At 45.4% G+C, this 14,907-nt stretch overlaps 1 protein-coding gene across 3 annotated transcripts in view; it reads left to right on the forward strand.

The window, feature by feature from the left end:
- Window positions 1-14,907, forward strand: part of MAP2K3 (mitogen-activated protein kinase kinase 3) — a 68,298-nt gene that overhangs the window by 47,259 nt on the left and 6,132 nt on the right. For all 3 annotated transcript variants that reach the window (XM_083711756.1, XM_083711757.1, XM_083711755.1), the window contains exons 2-9: window positions 7,242-7,274; window positions 8,631-8,700; window positions 9,572-9,620; window positions 10,061-10,174; window positions 10,557-10,676; window positions 11,071-11,187; window positions 13,076-13,127; window positions 13,859-13,986. In XM_083711756.1, the coding sequence (XP_083567882.1) occupies window positions 7,242-7,274; window positions 8,631-8,700; window positions 9,572-9,620; window positions 10,061-10,174; window positions 10,557-10,676; window positions 11,071-11,187; window positions 13,076-13,127; window positions 13,859-13,986 (683 nt within the window). The remainder of the gene's footprint in view (window positions 1-7,241; window positions 7,275-8,630; window positions 8,701-9,571; window positions 9,621-10,060; window positions 10,175-10,556; window positions 10,677-11,070; window positions 11,188-13,075; window positions 13,128-13,858; window positions 13,987-14,907) is intronic.

The raw sequence follows: 14,907 nt of genomic DNA on the forward strand, positions 1-14,907 counted from the left end.
AAATCAGAGGAGCAAAAATAGCAGACTGCTGCAGAAGTTCCTTGAGGAAAATAAGCCAATTGGCTTAATTTTATGCTGATTGTAGAATTTTGGGTTTCCTTCATGCAGGGTATTGGATTGCCTAGCCTAGAAATACGCTTCCCCCCCCTTCTCTCATTAGTATGGGGTCTCTCAGTGTTAGAAACTAGGATATATAAACTAGGCAGCAAATGGCTCCTTTAAACTGGGATTACAGTTGCCAAAACCAAATGTCTTAGATGCCGTTTGGGGGCCAGACGGCTCACAAGTTCTATTTTTCAGTAACACTACTTAAATATCATGGGTTGAATTCTACAGGATTTGCTGTTAGCTTATGAAAACAGGCAAGATCCAAACGTCAGGTGACATTTTGGCACCTGGGCATCTTCACTTGGTTGGAAGTGGCGGATAATCGCCAGGTGCAAAATGCGCTTGGTAAATGTTGAACAATTCTCTCTCGGGACCTTTCTTGTTGCCAATCCCAAATTTCTACTCCTTTGCCTTCTGCAGCATTCTAAATCCCCTATGAACAGAGTTCACTAACAAACTGTTACTAGATGGGCATTTAAATTTTTTTTATAAATTGGCGTCTAGTCGGAGGGCAAGATTAAGGGCTTTTACCTGCTCGCTGGAAAGCTGCAGCGGGGAACATACACCCCCTCAGCTATGAAAAGATTTACAGCACCTGACACTACGCAGACTAGCCTTGTTGCAGTCACTCATTTTATGGGTGACGAAGGGACGGTTCACACAGTAATTCAGTCTACGGCCGAGCCCTTGGCAGGTTTTTCTCCCCCACCCCCAAACACCTTAGCAACCCCTCACTAACCTACATTTTAAAATCTTCCTGAATTTGGGAGGTGGGTAGTAACATGGCTGGGGAAGTTTTCATGGTGGGGAAGAAGTGAAACCAATTGGAAAGCTTTTCTTTTTCTAAAAGACAATATTAATAGCTGCAATGCCAGTCAAACATCAGGCAGTTTGAGAGTTGCAATTAATTCACGTGTGTGTGTGTGTGTGTGTGTGTGTGTGTGTATGGGTGCACCACATTTGGGATGTGCTAAAATTTACAAATGCTAATGTTTCCCCCCGGTGCCTTTGTCCCTCCTTAAAACATCTGAAAACTCAAGAAAGCTTAGAGATAAAAACAGAAGAATACCCGGAAGTAATTTCAAGGCATGGCCTATATAGTTTTCTTACCTTAAACAATGTAAGGAAGCTACAGGCCGTGCCTTGAAATACTTCTGGGTATTCTTATTTATTTATTTATTTATTTATTTGTAAATAATATTCACTTGAGTTTTCATATGTCTTAAGAACACAATGCTATTTTGCATCAAATACTATACTACCAGGTATTCGGAGAAAATTACTTTCCAGGTAAAGCTTTGCATTATTATTATTATTATTATTATTATTATTATTATTATTATTTATTATTAAAATGTAACATTAAATGTTCTTAATGGGTTTTCCCTCACCACCCATCAAATATTTTAATTCATATCTGTTTGCCATTCGGGGTCCAGGTTACACACTCAATTTAGGGCAAAGGAACATTTTCCGCGTTCCATTATTTTTTGCATGAAGCCACATCTCTTGGGGAGAAATTAGCACATGTGGAGCCTCTACCCCTCCTTGCAGGCTTGCAAGTAGATCTCAGGGACATGGTAGGTAAATGGAAAAGAAAGACGGGGCCTTTGCATGCTTCAGCTCTGCTTTTTCAGCTCTTGTGAGCTGATTGCATCTTCTCTTGATATGAGAGATCCCAGACTTCCTCTGAACTTTGGGGCTGGAGAAAGATCAGGAGCTGCAGGTTGTCAAAACGGACTCATCACACCAAGTAGCTGGTTCCAGGTTTGGGGAGCAAGTGAGCCCCAGCTTTGAAAAGGGTGACAGCTAGAACAGGCCTCCCCATGCATGCTCTGGCTGCCCGTTTGCAACGGAAACAGGGCACAGTGGTACCTCGGTTTAAGAACAGTCCTGTTTAAGAACAATTTGGTTTACAAACTCCGCAAAACCGGAAACAGTTTGAGAACTTTATTTCAGTCTAAGAACGGAATCAGAACAGTGGAAGTGCACCGGCGGCGGGAGGCCTCCTTAGGGAAAAGGCACCTCAGTTTAAGAACGGTTTCAGTTTAAGAATGGGCTTCCAGAACGGATTAAGTTCATAAACCGAGGTACCACTCTGTCTGTCTGTCTGTCTGTCTGTCTGTCTATCTATCTATCTATCTATCTATCTATCATCTATCTCTATCTATCTATCTATCTATCTATCTATCTATCTATCTATCTATCTATCTTTCCGAACTCTTTTTGGCCCCATCTTTGCTTTCCCCCCCAATAATATTTATTAAGTTTCAAACAAGTACAACACATACTGTAAAACCAATGAATGGTTTAAATGGTTTAAATGTTCTCTTTGCTGAACATTTAAAGCACTATACAGTTGTTCCTTGGATCCCGCTTTGGTTTCTGAATGTTTTGGAAGTCGAACGGACTTCCGGAATGGATTCCGTTCGACTTCCGAGGTATGACTGTAATAGCACTTTAAAAAGTCGTGGCTTCCCCCGTTTGTTAAGTGAGGTGTTAGGAGAGGGAACACCCCCCCCCCTTTAGTCTCCTCCCGGAGCTAGTTCCTGGAGTGGCTTAACAGTCGATCCCTCTTCCCAGGGAACTCTGGGAATTTGTTCAGTGAGGAGAACGAGGGTCTCCTAAGAACCTTCAGCACCCTTAAGAAACTACAGCTCCCATAATTTTTTTTTTTTTTTTGGAAGCCTTGGTGGTTTAAAGTAGCATGATACTGCTTCAGATGTTTAGTGCAGATGAGGCCAGAAGCAGAACTTGAATATTGGCCGTCCACTCTTCCCCCCTACCCAAAAAGCTCTGTCTTGAAAAGTGCATGGAGGCCATTTTGTGTTTCGGAACATTTTTTCCATGTAAACCTGTCCCGAGCAGTAGAGGCCCATTGCAGTTAATGGCTCCTCTCAGTCCTTTCACACTAGCAGAAAATAGGAGGATATTCCATTGCTGCCGCCTCCTTCATGAAGGCCGTAATGAATGGCCATTGTCCTGCTGCCTGCTGTTCCAGTCTGACATCACTGGCGCTCTTTTGCGATGGTGTTGGACAATTTCCCTCTCCCCAGTTAACCCTTCCCATGATCTCTGAGTTTTGCAAGCTCCATTCTACATCTTCACCTCTCCAGGAGAACCACAAATTTGCTCAGGGTGCTCGGCTGAGACTGAGAGGGTTCAGACTCGACTCTGAAACTGTGATTTGTTTTGCATGCTTGATTTATTGTGGCATCTGCACCGGCTCCTACCTGATAGAGCTATGGTTTGTGAGTGGCTGTTGAAGCGGTTTTTTTCTCTCTTTCAAACCATGGTTCAGGCGGATCATGGTTTGGTGTTGCATGTGAACTGACAAATTGTGATGTTGCTTCGGCCTCGAGAGGCTTTGGTTTGGCGGTAGGATTTGGGGACTTTTGAGGCACAGGGGAACGGAAGCAATAGATGCTATGGTCTGCCTGAATATTGGAGGCACAATTTGTGGTTTGGAGCCTAGACTGTGGTTGGCAGCGCAGGAAGTTGTCTTCTAATAAGTGAGACGACTGATCCTTCTAACTGTTCTGCTGATTGGGAATGGCTTTCCATGCTTTCAGATGGGGAGTCTTCTCTAACTGTGCCGGGAAGTGCTATGGAATTGGGACCTCTACATCAGGGATCAGCAAACTTTTTCAGCAGGGGGCCAGTCCACTGTCCTTCAGACCTTGTGGGGGCTGGACTATATTTTGAAAACATAATAATGAACAAATTCCTATGCCCCACAAATAACCCAGAGATGCATTTTAAATAAAAGCACACATTCTACTCATGTAAAAACACGCTGATTCCCGGACCGTCCGCGGGCCGGATTTAGAAGGCGATTGGGCCGGATCCGGCCCCCGGGCCTTAGTTTGCTTACCCATGTTTTACATGCAAGGCAGATGTTCTACGGCTTGACTACAGATTTTCCCTTTAGCTCACATCATCTGTGTTGAAGCTGCTGTTGCAATCCTGGAGCTGCAAGCCCCCCCCCCCCCTTTACCAGAATTATTACAATCCTCTCCCCCCCCCCCCATGCTTTATGCAGCCTACTCCTGCAGAATTGATGTTGGGTGTGCATTTTGGAATGTGCCAGGCGAAAGCTTTCTAGCAGGGGAGCCCAGGCGTTAATCAGACAGAGCATCAAGGGCCATCAACAGATCCTGCCAAGGCCCAGCAAGGAATGGGCATGTCTCTGTGCTAAATTTTGGCCTTGCACAGGGCGCCATAGTACCCGTGTCGGCCAGTGATACTGGCCTTGAAGCTCACAGGGTGAGTGGGGAAGCTGTAGTAGTTTTTGTTTGTCATGTTGTTGTTTATATGCTATCCATCTGACTAGCTCGCCACTCTGGGCAGCTTCCAGCAAAGTATATATATATATAAAAATACAATATGACACCAAACATTAAAAACTTTGCTATAGAGGGAAAGTCGCTGCATCTCAGCCTAGCCTACTTCACAGGGTTGTTGTGGCGGTTAATTGAGGGAGGAAGAAATGAACAAGGAATAACTCAACACACAGCAACACCCAACTTCCACCGATGCTGTTATGTGGAAATTGAGAAGAGCTCTCCTTAAGAACCCTACACTTGGTGCCCGAGCCATTAAGACCAAAGTTTCCCTTTTTAAAAATAATAATTTTCTTTTCTTCTTATAGACAACATTTTCAATGCACAATTCTCCCATATTTCCCCCCAGCTTTGACAATCTATCTGCCCCGTTGTCTCCTTTTCCTTCACCTCTATTAATTCCCCCCCCTTTTTATTGGTTTTCACATACTACATTACAATACAAATGTACCAAAGCCCAAACACCATTTCCTCCTCATCCCCCCAGACATTTACATTTCTATTTCCTCAGTCCATCATATAATTCTTTTCTCCTTCCTCCCACTTTCCTCTGTCCCCACTCGATTTCCTCCACATTATACAATTTACAATAATCTTTGCATTCTACAACCTTCTCAAATCATCTATATATTCTTTTAAAAAAAAAAAGACCAAAGTTCCCCTTGGAATGGATGGGCATTTTGCACCGTCTCTCGAGTTATCCTGAGGATAGCAACGATTGCTCCAGTCCTAGCCAGCTGGATCCAGCCTCGGAAACTTGGTGACCTGAACGATCATAACCCCCAGGGAGTGGTTGCTGCCACCACCGCATTCTGAATGAAGAGCTTGAACGGATTCTGGAAAAAGGCGGCGTTGTCCCAAACTGGGTTTTATATCTTGCTTCATTTCCACCCCCCTCTCCAAATGCTTGGAGGTGTAGTGACCTCTAGCGGTCAAGAAAGGCCTGAAGTGGCAGAAGCCCAGAGCTTGTTCGCCCTTGGCTCCCCAAGGATAGAATCATAGAATCATAGAGTTGGAAGAGACCACAAGGGCCATCGAGTCCAACCCCCTGCCAAGCAGGAAACACCATTAGAGCACTCCTGACATATGGTTGTCAAGCCTCTGCTTAAAGACCTCCAAAGAAGGAGACTCCACCACACTCCTTGGCAGCAAATTCCACTGTCGAACAGCTCTTACTGTCAGGAAGTTCTTCCTAATGTTTAGGTGGAATCTTCTTTCTTGTAGTTTGGATCCATTGCTCCGTGTCCGCTTCTCTGGAGCAGCAGAAAACAACCTTTCTCCCTCCTCTATGTGACATCCTTTTATATATTTGAACATGGCTATCATATCACCCCTTAACCTCCTCTTCTCCAGGCTAAACATGCCCAGCTCCCTTAGCCGTTCCTCATAGGGCATCGTTTCCAGGCCTTTGACCATTTTGGTTGCCCTCCTCTGGACACGTTCCAGTTTGTCAGTGTTCTTCTTGAACTGTGGTGCCCAGAACTGGAGACAGTACTCCAGGTGAGGTCTGACCAGAGCAGAATACAGTGGCACTATTACTTCCCTTGATCTAGATGCTATACTCCTATTGATGCAGCCCAGAATTGCATTGGCTTTTTTAGCTGCCGTGTCATACTGTTGGCTCATGTCAAGTTTGTGGTCAACCAAGACTCCTAGATCCTTTTCACATGTACTGATAGGACCCCTGGGAATTGAAATTTGGCACTGTGCTGTGCATCCCACAGCCCAGAGCTGGTTCGTGCTGGTTAGGAGTTAAATGGCAAAATCCAGGCGTAGGAAGCTGCCTTGTACCAAATCAGATCGTTGGTTTATGTGGAAATCGTTCAGTTTGGTTGTGTACGTTCTGATGTTTTGCTTCTGACTGCTTTTTGCTTACGTTCATGGTTAGTACATGTGTTGTAAGGTGCCTTGAGCGTGGTTTAAACATTGGAAAGGCGGCATACAAATAAAATGATTGATGGATTGATCATTGGTACATCTGGCAGAGAGGGATAGCTCAGTTGGTAGAGCCCAATAATAATAATAATAATAAATTTATTCTTTATTAATTTTGTATACAGTGGTACCTCGGGTTACATACGCTTCAGGTTACATATGCTTCAGGTTACAGACTCCGCTAACTCAGAAATATTACCTCAGGTTAAGAACTTTGCTTCAGGATGAGAACAGAAATCGTGCAGCGGCAGCAGGAGACCCCATTAGCTAAAGTGGTGCTTCAGGTTAAGAACAGTTTCAGGTTAAGAACAGACCTCCAGAACGAATTAAGTACTTAACCTGAGGTACCACTGTACTGCCCTATACCTGCAAGTCTCAGGGTGGTTACAGCATAAAATCACAATATAAAAAATACAAAATAAATAATAAAAACAATAATAACTCAATATCTGTATCAGGCATAGGCAAACTCAGCCCTCCACATGTTTTGGGACTACAGTTCCCATCATCCTTGACCACTGGTCCTGTTAGGTAGGGATCATGGTAGTTGTAGTCCCAAACCATCTGGAGGGCCGGGTTTGCCTGATCTATATGTTGCCCACCTGACTGGGTTGCCTCAGACATCTGACGGGAGGGTGTTCCACAGGGCAGGGGCCACTCCCGAGAAGGCCCTCTGCCTGGTTCCCTGTAACCTCACTTCTCGCATGAGACTCCTAATTTCAGAGTTGTGGGTTCGAGGTCCACATTGGGCAAAAGATTTCTGCATTGAAGGGGGATTAGAATTCTTTAGTACCTGGATAGCGGCTTAGCTAGAATTGGGCTCTTAGTTTGTTTTCTCTTTCTCCTTTCTCATAGATCCTAAAGGATCCTCGGAAAAGCGGAAAGGAGGTAAGGGATTACCTGAACTTTTGGAAACATTTCTTCGTCTTTCGTCTTCGTGCTTTTTCTTCTCCCCACCCATGGACTGTCATGGACTGGTTGGAAGCAGACAAATGGTGGGAGGAACCAACTTCGGAATTCTTAAGAGAAATCTCAGAGCCCAGGGATTGGTGGTGGGACAATGATAAGTAGAGGGAGAAAACTGGGAAGAGATGGTGTTGAAAGCTGGAGAGGTAACAGGGCTTAGTGAGATGGGAGAGTCTGTGGCAGAGAGAAGTCCAGATTCAGAGGCAGAAGCTGAAGCCAAGAGAGAAGGGAGGCCATCAAAGCAGACAGCTGAAAAAGGCTAAATTAAAGGATTCTAATTAAAGGGTTTTTAATACAAAGTTGGGACGTGGGTAGTGCTGTGGGTTAAACCACAGAGCCTAGGACTTGCTGATCAAAAGGTCGGCGGTTCAAATCCCTGTGACAGGGTGAGCTCCTGTTGCTCGTTCCCTGCTCCTACCAACCTAACAGTTCGAAAGCATGTCAAAGTGCAAGTAGATAAATAGGTACCGCTCCGGCGGGAAGGTAAACGGCGTTTCCGTGTGCTGCTCTGGTTTGCCAGAAGCGGCTTAGTCATGCTGGCCACATGACCCGGAACCTGTACGTCAGCTCACTCAGCCAATAAAGAGAGATGAGCGCCACAACCCCAGAGTCAGCCACGACTGGACCTAATGGTCAGGGGTCCCTTTACCTTTAATACAAAGTTGCAGGCTAAAGTATAGTGACATAGGGGAAGTTTTCAACTGACTCCTTAAGGAGAAACACCCTGGTGGTTCTCCATGGAGATGTGTTCCATTGTTTTGGTGCCACTCTTGAAAAGACCCTGTCTTGCGTATTTGCTTGAGAGGTCAACACCTTGGAATCAATGTTTAGGACCTGGTCCTATTCTGAACATGGTACATCAAGATTTAATTGATTACATTTTGGGTGTACATTTTTTATTCCCTCTCCTCTCTCCAAAGAGCTCAAGTTACCCCCTCTCCTTTAAAACAACCCTGTGAGGCAGGTCAGATAGTAACTTTCCCATGGTCACCCAGTCCAGTGAACATTGTGTTGGAGTGTGAATTCGAACCTGAGTCTTCCCAACCTCATTTCAGCACTGCTATGCCCCTGCTGGTTCTTGCTTTATTAAAAATAACCTGGGGTAGCTCAGTTGGTAGAGCATATGACTCTTAATCTCAGGGTCTTGCGTTCGAGGCCCATGTTGGGCAAAGATTCCTGCATCGCAGGGGTTGGGCTAGATGACCCTTAGGGTCCCTTCCAATTCTACAGTTCTATAGAAAAAGATGATAAGAGAGTGTGTGTCCTCTTTCTTTCCAGGGCCGAAGAAGAAACGGCCGCCCCTCTTGAGCATGCCATCAGCAAACAGGCAGTCATCCGTCCCTCCAACGTAAGAACCGCTGCTTCACTCTCTTGCAAATTCCTAATATGCTGTAATGCTTTTTATTATTATTTTTAATTATTGGTGCTCTGTAATGTGTTTTCAGAGGGACATGGGTGGTGCTGTGGGTTAAACCACAGAGCCTAGGACTTGCTGATCAGAAGGTCAGCGGTTCGAATCCCCGTGACGGGGTGAGCTCCCGTTGCTCGGGCCCTGCTCCTGCCAACTTAGCAGTTCAAAAGCACATCAAAAGTGCAAGTAGATAAATAGGTACCACTCCGGCAGGAAGGTAAACGGCGTTTCCATGCGCTGCTCTGGTTCGCCAGAAGTGGCTTAGTCATGCTGGTCACATGACCCGGAAGCTGTACGCCGACTCCCTCGGCCAATAAAGCGAGATGGGTGCTGCAACCCCAGAGTCGGCCACGACTGGACCTAATGCTCAGGGGTCCCTTTACCTTTAATGTGTTTTTAGTGTTTTACGTCGCCCTGGGATGTTTTTGCTAAAGGGCGGTTTATAAATTGAATAAATAAATATAAACAAATAAAGCTGGAACTCTCCAGCTCCTTGTTTGTCTACATAAGGAGAGAGGAGTCTGTGGCTCTGCTGGACTATATCTCTCTCATAAAGCCCTGACCATTGTGCATGCTGGCTTGGGGCTGATGGGAGTTGGCGTCAAACATCACCTTTGTTAGGGTCACAGTTGCCTTAGATTCTCCTCCCCATTTATGTGCCCCTCAGTTTTGCTGGAGCCCCAGTGACTTTACTGAGTGTACCTGTTTCACACTCACCAGCAGCCAAATTGCAAAATTTCAGAAAATCGACACCAGGTGGTGAATACTGGATTTGATTTTTAAATAGAGCCTTTGTCTTTCCTTGCAGACCTCCAAGAAACTTGGATTCCAGGACTTTCATTACTGTTGGTGAGAAGGTATGTTGATGCTGATGTTGTTTTTTTTGTTTTTGTTTTTTTTACTTGTTGGGCACATGCACACCGATTAACAACATTTTTTCTCCCTGTGATGTTATCTGGATTATCAATGATTCTTCCTTGTTCATCTTTAAATAATTGTTTTGGGTCCGGTTTTATATGGATTACAGCTCCTTCCTTTTTTGTTACACCTGAGGTTACAAAGTCCTTTCCCAAAGTCCTTTTGTTCTTCAATATTCTTCTATGTTTCCTCGCTATGTGTGTTTCTCTGAGTCAAATCACTTCTTTAACAACAAATTTTGTTTGCGAAAGAGATAAAGAAGGTCGCCAGCGGATGCTAGCAATACGAATATTGGCTCGATCCTAAACGTATTATTTTGACAATTTTTTGTGCATCTTTCTCTCTCTCTCTCTCTCTCTCTCTCTCTCTCCGTCAACAGAACTTTGAAGTAGAGGCCGACGACTTGGTGAGCATTTCGGAGTTGGGAAGAGGAGCTTACGGCGTAGTGGAGAAAGTGTATCATGCGCAGAGCGACACCACCATGGCTGTGAAGGTAAGAGCCGCAGTGCTATATAAACAATTTATTTATTTGGTTTTTCAAATTAAAGTTTTACAATCACATATTCAACATACATCATAAAAACAAGATTCCAAAGAATCTCCTGGACGTCCCTCCTCCCCTTTGTGAGTCCTGTTGTTAGTCATTTCCTCCTGCGTCTTTTATAATACAGTGGTACCTTGGTTCTCAAACTTAATCCGTTCCGGAAGTCCGTTCCAAAACCAAATCGTTGCAAAACCAAGGTGCGCTTTCCCATAGAAAGTAATGCAAAATGGATTAATCCGTTCCAGACTTTTAAAAACAACCGGGGGAGGAATAGTTTTCCCGAAGCCTTGACAGTATGGTTATTTTCTTTTTCCTTTCTCACTGTCTGCAGAGAATCCGAGCCACTGTGAACTCCCAGGAACAGAAGAGGCTAGTGATGGACTTGGACATTTCCATGAGGACCGTGGACTGCTTTTACACTGTCACGTTCTACGGAGCCCTTTTCAGAGAGGTAGGTGAGCAGCACGAAGGCCAGAGCCTCTTCGTTTTTGCTGGCCACCTCAGACAGCGAGCACAACTTCTGAAGCATTTGCTGAAAAGCAGGGGGAAGCCAACCTGCTGCCTTCCAGATGCCTTACGTATTTATTTATTTAAAGGAGATCTACAGCACAAAAAATGTAACACTTAAGTAATAACATTGGTTAAACAAATAGCATTCTCAATAAAGTGCATTTTTGAAAAATCAAGTTCCAAAGGCATGTCTCAAAATAAAGCAGGGATGACTCCTGCCACACCCTTCCATTGGCAGGGAGTTCCACAGGGCAGGACCTGCTAAAGGTTCAGTCCTCTGACGAAGGCCAACCAATTCATCTCTCTCCCCCTTCTCTCACTCCCTTCTTTTTCAGGGTGATGTGTGGATCTGCATGGAGCTAATGGATACGTCTCTGGATAAATTTTATAAGAGGGTCCTGGAAAAGAAGAAGACGATCCCCGAAGACATACTTGGGAAAATAACCGTATCTGTGAGTGGCACCTTCTTTCTTTGCAAGTGAGCCAGGGAGGGCAGTTTGCACGATTGCAAAGCGCAGAATGCAGCAGCCAACACAGATGGAGAGAGCCAAGCTTCTTTTAAAAATCAGGGTGGGGTCATGCAAAACCCTTTTTATTAATTAAGCTTCTATATCGAGGACTGTCTCCCCAAGCTGCTTATTTCAGGCTAGTGAAGAGGCACGTGTATCTCCCCCTCCTGCTGCAACAAACTCCCTTCCCTGCTTGCCTCTCAGAACCAGAAGAGGCATGAAATGGGCAGAGGAGAGATAGGCGGCCCGCAGGTGCAGTCTCTGATTATTTGGAGAAGAGGAGACTTGGGGAGATGGGGGACCTTCAGTCTCATGGGGGCAAGACTTATTGGAGATGAGTTGCTGTGCTCATTAGGCCTGACACTCCTTTGCAGATTGTGTTTTTTGCTAATAGAGTTAACTCTAGCTTGCATAGCGTGATTTGAGAATTGAGGACCCGCCACCCGCTTAGAGATAAGTAAGACACAGGGGCACATGAATTTGAGGTTAATGGGCTAAAGAAGGCCACAACTTTATTGGTTACAGCATGTGAATGCTATTGGCTTTAGGCATTGGATCAGACAGTCTATACATGACTCCACCCTGCTCAGCGGGGAGTCATCTGAAGGTTAACAACCAGTGGGAGGAGCTTGTTGATGCAAATTTCAGTCGTACCTTGGGTTACATATGCTTCAGGTTACATACGCTTCAGGTTACAGACTCCGCTAACCCAGAAATAGTACCTCGAGTTAAGAACTTTGTTTCAGGATGAGAACAGAAATTGTGCAGCGGCGGCACAACAGCAGCAGGAGGCCCCATTAGCTGAAGTGGTGCTTTAGGTTAAGAACAGTTTCAGGTTAAGAACGGACCTCCGGAATGAATTAAGTACTTAACCCAAGGTACCACTGTACAACTGAAGCTTCCCATGATGTCACTGGGGGTCATGCCACGGCCCTAGCCACCAGCAGGGCATTGGACAGGATCCACAACCGCCGGATTCCTTTAACAGAATACCCAAATAAGGGGAGGGGTAGGTGATGGCCACACCTGCCCTCCAATACACGACACATACAGTGGTACCTCGGGTTAAGCACTTAATTCGTTCTGGAGGTCCATACTTAAGCTGAAACTGTTCTTAACCTGAAGCACCACTTTAGCTAATGGGGCCTCCTGCTGCTGCTGCTCCGCCGGAGCACAATTCCTGTTCTCATCCTGAAGCAAAGTTCTTAACCTGAAGCACAATTTCTGGGTTAGCGGAGTCTGTAACCTGAAGCGTATGTAACCCAAGGTACAACTGTATTCCAATGCCTAACCGCCAATACCCAAAAAGTTGTGATGGTTTGCTACGAGGTGGGTGAAAAATCAAGAGGCTGATTCCAATTTGCCAAATGGATAAAAATTCCTACCAGGCCCCCTGGGCAACCAGGGCAACCAACCATAGCAAGGTCCATAGCAAGGTCAGATGCATAAATATGACCTAAAGGGAGTGTGGGTGGGTGATCTGACGACAAGGGGGCACAGAATGAGAAGATGGAGCTGCAGCGGCTGCTTGAATGTGGCTAAACCCTGCCCACAAGCCAGTCCTATTGGCTGGCCTATCTAGGCATGGCGCGGCAGCCAGGTAAGCTGACGTAGGGGGCTGAATACACCCCCCTGCCGTCAGGGGAACCGACTCCTGCTCACAACTCCTCCCCTCTGTTAGGAGGAGAGGCTTTATTGCTGGGTCGCTCCAGGCATGGCAGCTCACCTGGTTGGCCAATGCAGGTCTGCAGGTAGAATTACACACCTTTCTCTCTCTCTCTCTCTCTCTCTCTCTCTCTCTCTCTCTCTCTCTCTCTCTGTCTTTCTCCAGATTGTCCGAGCCCTGGAGCATTTGCATAGCAAGCTGTCTGTGATTCACAGAGGTAGGCATTGGAGTTTGTGCATTACGAGGGCTGAGCAGGGGGCATGGAGCTCAATAGGCAGAGCACCTCTTGGGATGTGGAAGATCCTAAGGACAGCCTCCAGCATCTCCTGTTGGAACGATCCTGGCTGGAGACAATACAGAAAGATTGCCTGCCCAGAACCCTACCAAACTTGCCAGTCAATATGCAGTACTGAGCTAGATAGAGGCAGAGAACAGTCTGAGCTGATAGAAGGTGGCTTCACCATTAATTATTCCAGAGCCGCTAAAGTTTGTTTCCATTCTGCCTGACTGGACACACCTTGTCATGTTTGCATCTTTATCTTGCATATAATAATAATTTATTATTTATACCCCGCCCATCTGGCTGGCTTTCCCCAGCCACTCTGGGTGGCTCCCAACAGAATTAATGATAATAATAACAATAAAAAATGATAAAACACCAGACATTAAAAACTTCCCTAAACAGGGGTGCCTTCAGATGTCTTCTAAAAGTCAGATAGCTATTTCCTTGACATCTGATGCGTTCCACAGGGCGGGTGCCACGACCGAGAAGGCCCTCTGCCTGGTTCCCTGTAGCTTCACTTCTCGCAGTTAGGGAACTGCCAGAAGGCCCTCGGAGCTGGGCCTCAGTTTTTCATTAAAAAAAAAAAATTAACTGAGGGAAGTCTCCCTAGCCGATCCAGAGAAAGAAGCGTTAACCGCTCTCTTTGTGCATCTTCCTCTTAACAGACGTGAAGCCGTCCAACGTCCTTATCAATAAACAGGGACATGTCAAAATGTGTGACTTCGGGATCAGTGGATACTTGGTAGATTCTGTGGCGAAGACCCTGGATGCTGGTTGCAAACCTTATATGGCGGTGAGTTTTTGATCAGTTGTTTGAGGCATCCCACCCTTCTCTTGCGCCCCCCCTTCAATCAATCAGTTTTTTGTGATCAGCCTTCAGGAAGAAACATGCACAATTATTTATTTGTTGGTTCGTTTTTTTCCTATATCCGAGGATCACAGGGTGGTGTACAATATAAAAACACAAAAATACATGACCTGGTAACAAATGTACACAATAACCACTCACCAGTATAAGAGGCTATAGATTGTTTAATTAGCCCAAAGGCCTGGGAGAAGAGGAATGCTTTCGTCTGGCATTTAAATGAAGGCACCAGACAAGCCTCCTTGGGAAGAGCATGCCACAAGTGGGCAGCCACCACAGAAAAGGCCCCGCTCCTCTCATGCTGCTGCCCTCCGGACCTCTTGCAGAGGAGGCACACAAAGAAGGGCCGCAGATGATGACTGCAGGGTCCAGGTGGGTTCATATGGGGAGAGGTGGTCCTTGAGGTATTGCGATCCTGAGCTGTTTATACAATAATACCAGGCCCTGGGATCTTCGGATAAAGGGTGGTAATATAAATTGTATCAATAATGGGAAACCAGACTGATAAAATTAGTAATAACAGTCTTAGGCAGGCATGGAAAACAAAATTATAAGTTTACTCAAATGAACTCTGGTGAGTTTCACATGCACAATATTTAGCAGCTCTGGAAGAAAGAGATGGATGTGTTCTTATCTGAAAGAACCCCCCAAAAAGCATAAAATGCATTTGATCATCCTGGGAATTTCCATAAAGTGAGTTCAAGTACAAATCTTACGTATATCCCAGGAAGAGAAGTGGTGCTTAAGTGCATGCGTTTTCAAGTTCTACTGTGGTTTTATAATTTGTTGGGAGCCGCCTAGAGTAGCTGCGGCAACCCAGTCTGATGGGTGGCATAAAAATTATTATAA

The sequence above is a fragment of the Podarcis gaigeae genome (genome assembly GCF_964106915.1).
Source record: "Podarcis gaigeae genome assembly, chromosome: 14".
NCBI lineage: Eukaryota > Metazoa > Chordata > Lepidosauria > Squamata > Lacertidae > Podarcis > Podarcis gaigeae.